Here is a 12,518-nt window from a genome sequence, read left to right as displayed (position 1 = left end):
TTTTTGGTTGGGGTTTAAGCACCCCAAAATGGAGTGTTAAAAAATCATAAGGCACATTTCCACTTAATTTGGGAAAGGGAAAACCTTTCCCGTTTCCTTTTAATTTTGTGAATATCCTCAAGTCCTAAAACTGAGCATTATTTTTAGGGGACGGGGGGTTTCCCGGGGTTTTTTTCCTCCCTTTACTCAAAAAAAATTCCCGGAAAAATTATCAAATGTTTTTTACCAGTGTTGTTTAGACTTGAGTTTAAAATCGTAATAACCAGAACAGTTGCCATTAGTGTAGCATCTGGTTAGACTACAGTATGCAAGTTATCTTTCGTCTTCTGTTTACTGAGTAAATAAAAGCAGTCTATTTACCTGTATATAAGTTATCAGACCATAACAATAGTGTGTCAGATGAGTCCCGGACAGTTTTACAAGCTTCTCAAATCTAGCACTAAGATGTCCTGACCGGCTTGCATACAATGCCAAAAACTGGAAAAAAAACAAAATGGAAATTTGACGGTGACCATATATTTAATTTGTTATCTAATATGACTAGTCATTTTTTTATTTTTTATTTTGCTAGGCTAGATAAAAATTGCATGTTGCAAGTACACACTTTGCCTGTAGCAAATTCAACGAGACACTCTACATTTGTTTCTAATTTCAAGATTTCCTTTTTTAAGGGATAATCAAATTTTTTACTTTTTCTGGTAAAGCATCCAAAAAAAGAGAATTAAATTTGGTTTCCTTTTCCATAAACAAGTTACCCTTCCCAAAATAAAAAATAAAAAGAAAACTTTTGGCAGAGAAATAAAAAATAGCCCCCACCTGTAAAATTTGTAGGGCAAAAAACATTTAGAATTTTTAAAAAAGACATTTTTGGAAGTTAAAATATTCCCCAAAGCTTTGGCAATGGTCCCAAAAAACCTCTTGAAAGGTATTCTTCACAACGGGCTCGAAACAGACCCTATGGGAAATGCCGTTGACGAGTTCATGGAAGGTTGTTACTATGACACCAAGCCTTTGCAGATAGATTTCTCATGCCCTTCACGCTGTGTTAACTGAGGGGATTCCCCACCTGAAATATCATGTCAAGTTTTTTAAAACCAAGGCCTTTTTTTAAATACACTATAAAAGTTTGAAATTTTAGGAAAATTGATATCCTAATGACCTGATTAAATTTTTTCATATTTTTAAAGAGAAAAGGAAACAGCATTTTTAAGTAATAAAGGAAAATAACTAATGATTTTTTGAAACTGAAAATTAATTGGGCTATTTCATTTTACATATGTAAGACGTATTCTGAATATTTGGGTGTTTAGATTTGACAGATAGAAAGAAAATCTGGTGGAAAACCCTTCAAACAGTAAATACAACAAGAACTGTCGGAGGACAGTAAACGCTCGACTATTCGAAAATTTGTCACAAGGGTGTTTTCATTGAGTATAATAATGCTTACCTATATGAATACATAAATTGTCCGAAAAGGTACAAACTCTTCAAGTTTCAATACATTCCCTTCAGTAGTTATGGAGATACAAGCTTACATACAAAAACTTAACCAAGATTTTCTAAGTCGAAAAAGGGGGCATAATTATGAAATAAAACAATTCAGAGTTATGGGACTTGTTACCAATCACCTTAGATAATCACAGAGACCAAGTGTGTGAAGTTTCAATCCATTCCCTTCAGTAGTTATGGAGATACCAGCTTACACGCAAAAACTTAACCAAAAATTTCTAAGTCGAAAAAGGGGCATAATTATGTTAAAAAGCAAATCCGAGTTATGGGACTTGTGCCAATCATCTAAGATAATCAGAGAGAACAAGTGTGTGAAGTTTCAATCCATTCCCTTCAGAAGTTATGGAGATACCAGCTTACATGCAAAAACTTAACCCAGAATTTCTAAGTCAAAAAAGGGGCATAATTATGTAAAAAAGCAAATCAGAGTTATGGGACTTGTGCCAATTATCTTAGATAATCACAGAGAACAAGTGTGTGAAGTTTCAATCCATTCCCTTCAGTAGTTATGGAGATACCAGCTTACATGCAAAAACTTAACCAAGAATTTCTAAGTCGAAAAAGGGGCATAATTATGTAAAAAAGCAAATCAGAGTTATGGGACTTGTGCCAATCGTCTTAGATAATCACAGAGAACAAGTGTGTGAAGTTTCAATCAATTCCCTTCAGTAGTTATGGAGATAACAGCTTACATACAAAATCTTAACTAAGAATTTCTAAGTCGAAAAAGGGACATAATTATGAAAAAAAGCAAACCAGAGTTATGGGACTTGTGCCAATCATCTTAGATAATCACAGAGAACAAGTGTGTGAAGTTTCAATCCATTCCCTTCAGTAGTTATGGAGATACCAGCTTACATACAAAAACTTAACCAAGAATTTCTAAGTCGAAAAAGGGGCATAATTATGAAAACAAGCAATTATCATAGTATTGCAAGCAATCCATAAGTCCCCTACCGGTAAGAGCCCAAGCAACATTCTGAAGGGCCATTGCCCATTCACTTAGGTTCCTATTTTAAGTAAATTTGTTGAAAACGTTCTTTAAAAGTGATCACAGGAAACAGTTTTTATGTACAGACAGACGGACTGAAGGACACTCTAAAGTTATTTTTTAAACATCCCTGTTATCAAAATATAACATTTCTAAAATCCTATCATGATTGAAGAAGTTTGAGAAAAAATTACCAATTTCTCAAAAAAAAGTCTAAGTTCAAAAGGGGCATTATTCTGGAAATAGTCTTGCTAGAGTATTGAACACTCACAAATGTTGAGTGATAATAAGAAACATTTATATGAAGTTTGAAGTAGATACATTCAGAAAAAGAAGTTATTAAAAAAAAACAATGTTTTTTTTCATGAAAATTTTAAGTTCAAGGGAGGTAATTCTGATAAATTTTGTGCTAGAGTTGTAAACCTTGTCACATATGATGTGGTTGATGACAAGCAACTTATATTTAAAGTTTGAAGAAAATACCTTAAGAAATAAAGAATTTATAGTGAAAGAACTTAAAAACTAGAATCAGAAATCTTGAAATTCAGTCTATTTGTTGCCATAGCAACCAGAATTTTCAACAGAGGAAGAAAAGAAAAGGATGTGCATAATTTCCATACTGCCATCTACCCATATGTCAAGTTTCATAAACATATTTTCAGTACTTTTGTGTTATCACTGGATCCAGGTTATGTGTAAAATTTGCCATATTTTCAGTCTATTTGTTGCCATAGCAACCAGAATTTTCAACAGAGGAAGAAAAGAAAAAGACGTGCATAATCTCCATACTGCCATCTATCCATATATCAAGTTTCATAAAAATATTTTCAGTACTTTTTGCGTTATCGCGGGATCCAGGTTATGTGTAAAATTTGCCATATTTTCAGTCTATTTGTTGCCATAGAAACCAGAATTTTCAACAGAGGAAGAAAAGAAAAAGACGTGCATAATCTCCATACTGCCATCTATCCATATATCAAGTTTCATAAAAATATTTTCAGTACTTTTTGCGTTATTGCGGGATCCAGGTTATGTGTAAAATTTGCCATATTTTCAGTCTATTTGTTGCCATAGAAACCAGAATTTTCAATATAGGAAGAAAAGAAAAAGACGTGCATAATCTCCATACTGCCATCGATCCATATATCAAGTTTCATTAAAATATTTTCAGTACTTTTTGCGTTATCGCGGGATCCAGGTTATGTGTAAAATTTGCCATATTTTCAGTCTATTTGTTGCCATAGCAACCAGAATTTTCAACATAGGAAGAAAAGAAAAAGACGTGCATAATCTCCATACTGCCATCGATCCATATATCAAGTTTCATTAAAATATTTTCAGTACTTTTTGCGTTATCGCGGGATCCAGTTTTGTGGACGGACGGACTGACGGACGGACAGACGGACGGAGGGTAAACCTAAAGTCCCCTCCGGTAAACCGGTAGGGGACTAAAAAGCATATCAGAGTTATGGGACTTGTGCCAATCATCTTAGATAATCACAGAGAACAAGTGTGTGAAGTTTCAATCCATTCCTTCAGTAGTTATGGAGATACCAGCTTACATACAAAAACTTAACCAAGATTTTCTAAGTCGAAAAAGGGGCATAATTATGAAATAAAACAATTCAGAGTTATGGGACTTGTGCCAATCATCTTAGATAATCACAGAGAACAAGTGTGTGAAGTTTCAATCCATTCCCTTCAGTAGTTATGGAGATACCAGCTTACATACAAAAACTTAACCACAGGGACGCCGACAAATGGGTGACTGCATTAGCTCGATTATTCTGCGAATAGTCGAGCTAAAAACCCATAATGACCTCCTCTGAACAGACATACACACCATTATGTCTTAACACACCCATCCATTGTGACCTCTGAACAGAGACACACCCACCCACCATGACCTCTGAAAAGACACACCTACCACATCCACCCACCATGACCTCTGAAAAGACACACCAATCACATCCACCCACTGTGACCTCTGGACAGAGACACCCACCCACCATGACCTCTGAAAAAACACACCTACCACATCCACCCACTGTGACCTCTGAACAGACATACACACCATTATGTCTAAACACACCCATCCATTGTGACTCTGAACAGAGACACACCCACCCACCATGACCTCTGAAAAGACACACCTACCACACCCACCCACCATGACCTCTGAAAAGACACACCAATCACATCCACCCACTGTGACCTCTGGACAGAGACACCCACCCACCATGACCTCTGAAAAAACACACCTACCACATCCACCCACTGTGACCTATGAACAGAGACACACCTACCACATCCACCCACTGTGACCTCTGAACAGACACACCTACCACATCCACCCACTGTGACCTCTGAAAAGACACACCTACCATATCTACCCACTGTGACCTCTGAACAGACACACCTACCACTATATCTAACCACACCCCATCCACCATAACGCTTACCTGTGCAGGTAGAAATATCTGCAGTAGCATCAGCACGAACTCTGGTCACCACCCAGTCAGTGTTGTCTAGTTCCCTTTCACAATGGTTAAGCACTAACTGTAGTACAGTAGGGGCTGCTGCTCGCAGTGTCACAATGGCAAAGTTTGTACGATCGTCAAGCTCAATCTCCTGTGTAATAAAATAAATTTATACATTTTCATACTTCAAACAAGGGTGCCATAGTCACAAAATACGCCCGTTTACGAAAAAGCTTTAGATGGAGATGGGGGCATTATGGATAAGTGTTATCTAGCAAGCAAGTTTTTATTCTTGGCACTGTGTTGTTAAATGAACCTTAAAACAAATCAATAGGGAAGATATGCACAGAATGTGTGACCTTGACCTTGGTCACAGGGACCTGAATTTTATGCACGGCACTCAGCCTCACAATGATGAACATTTGTGCCAAATTATATTGAAATCCCTCTATGCATGTAGAAGTTTTGCTCCAGACAAGTGTTTTTCTATGAGCTCTAACTGTGACCTTCACCTTTGACCTAGAGACTTGGTTTATGTGCAGGGCACTACGTCTCATGGTGGTGAACAATTCTATAAAAGTAACATTAAAATTCCTCCATGCATGTAGAAAATATGCTCCGGACAACATCTGGATATTTAATCATCTCCAGTGACCTTGACCTTGCAAATATTAACCTAAATTAAATGTGTAACACCTGTAGTCATGATAGTTACCATTTGTGCTACAATCCATCAATAACTGATGACTAAATGGTCCCTATAACCATCTTCAAATTTTTATCTGAACTTTGACCTCTATGTGTAACCTTGGTGGTTCCAATATTCCTACTTGAATAATGTTGAATCACCCTTAGGATATGTTGCCTGCTTTTTAAATTTGTCTTTTGACGTCTTATCTGTGATACGCAGGCTTCATAACCTCTGATCCCCTTTCAAAATTCCATTTTGTTAAGTTCCGCCCATTGTTTTCTCGTTTAGGGCACACGCTTCTATTTACTTGAGGACCATACGCCACTTTTCATGGAATTTGGCACAGAAGTGTCACATTGAAGGTGCCATGATAACTGCCGTATGAACACAGCGGTGTATGCTTCTAAATTCAAAATTATACCATTTCATGTTTAAATGTTGAATTCTGCTTTAGCCGATGCTAGGGGGCGTGGATGGTAGTTTGCTCTTGACAGTACCATCCATGAACATCCTCAAGCAAGCAGAGCCTGCAAAGTTTTCAATTTTGCGTTTTGGGCTTTCTTTAGGGATTCTTTATTTACTATTTTATGATCACATCCGTGTTATTTGTGCCGTGTGGCGGCTGTAAAAAGTCGCCCCGTACATTTAATCAATGATGTTATATTTTCGATCCTTGAAGATCGTTCAGCACGACATTATTGTTGTGCTTGTGGTATTTTTAGTTTTAACTTTACGGCATTTTCTAGTTGGGTGGTTCCAATATTCCTACTTGAATAATGTTGAATCACCCTTAGGATATGTTGCCTGCTTTTTAAATTTGTCTTTTGACGTCTTATCTGTGATACGCAGGCTTCATAACCTCTGATCCCCTTTCAAAATTCTATTTATTTAGTTCCGCCCATTGTTTTCTCGTTTAGGGCACACGCTTTTTATTACTTGGGGACCATACGCCGCTTTTCATGGAATGGCACGGAAGTGTCACATTGAAGGTTCCATGATAACCGCCGTATGAACACATCTGCGGATGTTTCTAAATTCAAAATTCTACCATTTCATGTTTAAATGTTGAATTCTGCTTAAGCCGGTGCTAGGGGGCGTGGACGGTAACTTGCACTTTCCAGTACCGTCCATGAGGCCATCCTTAAAAAAATGTTTGTTTGCAGTAACCCGACCCAGAATTTTCAAGGTGGGTAGGTAGGTCGATTTTTTTTTTTTTATTGAACTGTACTCCCAAATAAACATGGAATTTCAAAATGCTGGACAATATAATTGCTTTGATAATCTGGTAACAATTAATAAATTGATAATTGAATTCTAATTTAATAAGACCTGCAATTTATTTCTTCTATTAACCTTTAAAAGAACGAAAACAAAGCACAAGGCATAATTTTCTGATTCAAAAAAAAAATTTTTTTCTTCCAGACCATGAAAAAAAACTTTTGAGTAGGGGCAAATTTTGTGAGTCGGTCGCGTTACTGCGAACAAACATTTTTTTAAGGATGGCCTGAACAGGCTCAATCAAACCGAGCCTGCAACATTTTCAATTTTGCCGTTTTGGGCTTTCTTTAGGGATTCTTTATTTACTATTTTTTGGTCGCAGGGATCTGAATTTTGCATGCGACACTCAGCCTCACAATGGTGAACATTTGTGCCAAGTTATATTGAAAACCCCCTATGTGTGACCTTGACCTTTTACCTAGAGACCTGGTTCATGTGCGCGACACTGCTCCTCATAGTGGTGAACATTTATATGAAGTTTCATTAAAATCCCTCCATACATGTAGGAGATATGCTCCGGACAAAATTGGACGCCGCCCGCTGCCAGGGGCGTTCCCATAATACGTCCCGTTTTTCAAACGGGCGTATAAAAAACTAAAGCTATGCTTATTGCTATGATAATATAACAAGAATCTGAAGAATAGTTCCTCTGTACTTCCCATTCTTTTCTTTTGCAGTAGTCTCAATGTAAACAAATCATTTAGATATATGATGAAGCAATGCAATTTTTAATCTATTACCAAACACTTGTTTCGTACCTCAACCCTACATTTTAAGGGATGAAGATATCCAATATAGCATACAAATATTTAATAGTACCTGATCAATATCTCCTATTTGTGCATGTATGTCCTGGGCGAGATCTCGCAGAAGTATAGGGGATGTCTTCCACTTGTGTCCCATGTTGAGAAGATACGTTAACATGGACTTACATAATGACAGGTCATCTATAATATATAAATACAATAATAAATTTATATAACACATAATGTCAGTTGTGACAATTAAATATTTCTTTAAAATGCACAGGTTTAACATTAACATCACAGCATCATCAACCCCACATATTGTCAATTTTGTTTGTTCCCTCTTTCTGGTTTTACACCGATTTTAACACATTTTTGGTCATATCTTGGTGGTCAATCAACCAAAACGACATATCTGGAAAACTAACCAGTAATTACAAATTTCACTGCCAGTGACAAACCAAATAATCTCACATGAATTCTGTATCAGCAGTGAGAGTCAAATGACAACAAGACACTTTGTCCTTGATATATAGTCAACAAGTTATGTCAAATTGCATAAAATAAAAATGCACAAACTGGGGAATTAAATCAAAAGCCTTGACCGACATGGAGCATTCTTTAAATGTATAGTAAAGTTAGATATTGACTTTCTGTTGATGCATAACCATATTAATTTGAATGACATTGTGAATTTGGACAGCTCTTAATTATTTATCATAAATACATACAAACACTGTATACATATTCCTACCAATGTTTTGTTCCCGGCAAAGTTTTTCAAGCCATGACATTATATGTTCACAACTTGAGAATCTAGAAGACAGAGATTGACTCAGATGGTAGATGATATTCAATAATAAACCAACATCTTTCATATTCTGATGGTCCTCTTCAGCACTGAATATATTCATTACTAGCCTCTGAAATACCAAATAAAAATCAATTAACTGTTACACTACAGGCAAATATTTTTTATATTGTATTTTCAAGTCACATTAACACTATGGCAACTTTCCAGATTTACTATCAGAGAAGGAAACCCAGTGTTCCTGAGTGCAAAATTTATGACATGATTGGCACATGAGATAAGCCATTAAAGTTTTCTTTAAAGTTTTCTTATGCAAATCATAAAACAGTTGGTAGTGTCGAAAAATATGATGCATTTTCTTCAGATTTTTTTTTTAACACATACCTGAAGTTTCTTTATATAATGATAAACATGTTCATCTGTGTTCCCATTCTCTTCCCTTTCACCTATAAGACACAAACATACATAAATATGCTGCCTACTTTATTTACATCAAACATAATGGAAATATGAGCCGCGTCATGACAAAACCAACATAATGCGTTTGCGACCAGCATGGATCCAACCAGCCTGCACATTCGCACAGTCTGATCAGGATCCATGCTGTCCGCTATCAGTTTCTCTACTTGTAATAGGGTTGGTAAGCGAACAGCATGGATCCTGATCAGACTGCGTGAATGCTAAGGCTGGTCTGGATTCATGCTGGCCGCAAACGCACTATGATGGTTTTGTCGTGACGCGGCTCATATGTTATCTTTTTATACCTTTACAATCATCATGATGCCCTCATATTAAGAAGGTTTTCACTTATTGGGGACATGACACTATCATGGGACAAAGACAATGGCTAATAGTCAGTGACTCACCCTAGTAACTGAGTGAAAATCCATCTTCAAGATGGGTTACATTCACAGAGACAAAGATTATGATGCTTTCCTAAATGCTTTAGTAGCAAATTAGTTATTAGTACTTCAAATTATATATTTTTACACCAATATGTATATATGTTAGATATTAAATTAAGAGCCAGTCACTTACAGCATTAAAGTCATATACAAACCAGCCAGAAACTTATACAATTAGAATTCTTGGATTCTGCACCAGTTCTTATCTATCTTCAAACACCGGTAAATAAATTTTCACAACGATTGCAAAACCTACTAAAGAGATATAAAAGCTTCTATTTCCCAATTTCTGAGCTAACACAGTGTGTATGAAAAGTGTTAAAGGTGGCAAATAAATAATACTCTACAAATTACCTATACTGGACAGAAACTTGTCAAGTTCACTGGAGAACTGCTGGGTTACAATGGTAACTATGCAGCACAAACATTCTAATGTCAAGGTCAGTATATGTTTCTCTGTCACCCTCTGAGTGCCTTCTCCTTTCTGATGTTCCTTATAATACTTTAACAACAGTCTGTAACAAATTAATACAATTTCAATAGTTTTCTTTTCCGATTTAAATTAGTTGGTTGTGTTTTACGTCACACTAACACAGTACAGGTCATATGGCAACTTTCCAGCTGTACTGGTTGAGGAAGACCTCAGGAGCCCTTCCATACATCATTTCAGGCACAAAAAGGCACCGAGTAGAACGACCTACATTCGGTAAGATAGCTAAGATAGCTTTCTCACTGTCAGGACTGGAACCCACAGCTGTGAGGGGCAAGTAGTTTGAAGTCAACGACATTAACCACTCAGCCACTGAGGTCCCAAAAAACTTGAGTTAACAATTTGAAAAAACTAAAACTTACCCTGCTAATTCACAACAGTAATCAAATATCTTAGATTTCTGTTTGCCTTCTGACCCGTCACATTGACCTTTGTCCTGTATTTGGAGCAGTTTCTGCTGGGTCACTGTCAGGATGTACTTGAAGAAGTCGGTATTTTGAACCAGAGCATCAACTAGATCACTGTCAAATTGGTCATCTCCACTATATTTAGATATATAATTTTTTTTTTTTTATAAACTCCATATTTAGATAAAGATAAAATCTACAAAACTATTCTCTCCTCTTAATAGAAGATGCCTAAGAAACAGTTGTTGATTTTATTTTATAAATCAAGTCATAAAGCATTTTACTTCAGCAAAAATTATATGACATAAAGTACAAGTAAATAAATATGGTCTTGAAAAACGAAACAACAAAAGAGTACATATGTCAGGGAGACAACTTACCTCATCACTGAACATTCCTTTAACTCTGCTCATCATTGAGCATATTTCTTTATCAGTAAGTTTAGGCTATAGCATTTTGCTTAATAAATAACAAATTTCTGTGATTCAATTAAGTTTTGGGAGAAAAAAAAACTTTACAGACTAAAGGGGAACAATTTCACTCAAGCTTACAATTAAAATCAGGGTACTCAGTTTAATATAAATGATTCGATAATGTCCGGATTTCCAAGATATAATGTCCTAACAAAAGTATGTAAGAATACCTTTAACTACAAAATGACTTTTCTATTCATTCTACTGTGTTGCAAATTTACTAACTGGTACACCAAAACAAATCAACTTAATTCTTTATAAATAGCACGCAATTTAAATGGAATTGATAATTAAACAAACAAATTCGTTGAATTTATATCCCCCGCCGAGTACTGGTTATTATTAACACAACAACTGAAGTCATAAGGCTTTATTTATTTATTAATCATGGCTTAAACAGTAATATTCTTTGAACTTGATAAATATTCAGGGCAATAACAGAGCCATAACTTTGTGTTAAATAGTAAAATCTGGAAATGCCAATGAGATGTATGCATACTACATAACTAATCAAGGGCCATAAATCTGAGTTATAAATATCTGACCGGAACAAGGCGACTGTATGCACATCTCCTCTTAGTATCCCATAAAGTTTCATTGAATTCCAGCCAGTAGTAGCAGAGAAGTGAGCGAGGAAACAAATATTTTTCAATATGGATACTGCCTATCTAATCAAGGGCCATAACTCTGAGTTAAAGTGTCTGACCGGAATAAGCCGACGATATGCACATCTCCTTTTGGTATTGAAGGTTCCCATAAAGTTTCGTTGAATTCCAGCCAGTAGTTGCAGAGAAGTAGCGCGGAAACGATTTTTACTCCATATGCATACTGCATAACTAATCAAGGGCCATAACTCTGAGTTAAAGTGTCTGACCGGAACAAGCCGACGATATGCGCATCTCCTCTTGGTATTGAAGGTTCCCATAAAGTTTCGTTGAATTCCAGCCAGTAGTTGCAGAGAAGTAGTGCGGAAACGATTTTTACTCTATAATCATACTACATAACTCATCAAGGGCCATTACTCTGAGTTAAAGGGATTGACCGGAACAAGCTGACGATATGCGCATCTCCTCTTGATATTGATGATTCCCATAAAGTTTCGTTGAATTCCAGCCAGTAGTTGCAGAGAACTACTCCGGAAACGATTTTTACTCCATATGCATATTGCATAACTAATGAACGGCCATAACTCTGAGTTAAAGTGTCTGACCAGAACAAGCCGACGATATGCGCATCTCCTTTTGGTATTGAAGGTTCCCATAAAGTTTCGTTGAATTCCAGCCAGTAGTTGCAGAGAAGTAGCGCGGAAACGATTTTTACTCCATATGCATACTGCATAACTAATCAAGGGCCATTACTCTGAGTTAAAGTGTCTGACCGGAACAAGCCGATGATATGCGCATTTCCTCTTGGTATTGATGATTCCCATAAAGTTTCATTGAATTCCAGCCAGTAGTTGCAGAGAGGTAGTGCGGAAACGATTTTTACTCTATATGCATACTACATAACTAATCAAGGGCCATAACTCTAGAGTTAAAGGGTCAGACCCGAACAAGCCGACGATATGCGCATCTCCTCTTGATATTGATGATTCCCATAAAGTTTCGTTGAATTCCAGCCAGTAGTTGCAGAGAACTACTCCGGAAACGAAATTCGGACGGATGGACAACGCCAAAACTATATCCCCCTCCCGATTCCATCGGCGGGGGATAATTAAACTATAGGTAAAGTTACCAG

The 12,518-nt window shown here is 36.6% G+C and overlaps 1 protein-coding gene across 1 annotated transcript in view; it reads right to left on the bottom strand.

Annotated features, from left to right (window-relative positions):
* Nucleotides 1-315: 315 nt before the first annotated feature.
* LOC132716374 (Fanconi anemia group I protein-like) overlaps nt 316-12,518 on the bottom strand; it is a 38,692-nt gene continuing 26,489 nt past the window's right edge. The window contains 9 exon segments of the mRNA XM_060699639.1: nt 316-477; nt 955-1,013; nt 1,016-1,066; nt 4,963-5,131; nt 7,769-7,896; nt 8,450-8,618; nt 8,891-8,952; nt 9,766-9,926; nt 10,264-10,443. Of these exon segments, the coding sequence (XP_060555622.1) occupies nt 331-477; nt 955-1,013; nt 1,016-1,066; nt 4,963-5,131; nt 7,769-7,896; nt 8,450-8,618; nt 8,891-8,952; nt 9,766-9,926; nt 10,264-10,443 (1,126 nt within the window). The 3' untranslated portion in view covers nt 316-330.

The sequence above is a fragment of the Ruditapes philippinarum genome, unplaced genomic scaffold, assembly GCF_026571515.1.
Source record: "Ruditapes philippinarum isolate M1 unplaced genomic scaffold, ASM2657151v2 ctg1776_1_1_1_1, whole genome shotgun sequence".
Taxonomy (NCBI): domain Eukaryota; kingdom Metazoa; phylum Mollusca; class Bivalvia; order Venerida; family Veneridae; genus Ruditapes; species Ruditapes philippinarum.
The sequence above is the reverse complement of the archived record's forward strand: the minus strand, read 5'-3'. Positions and strand labels throughout refer to the sequence as shown.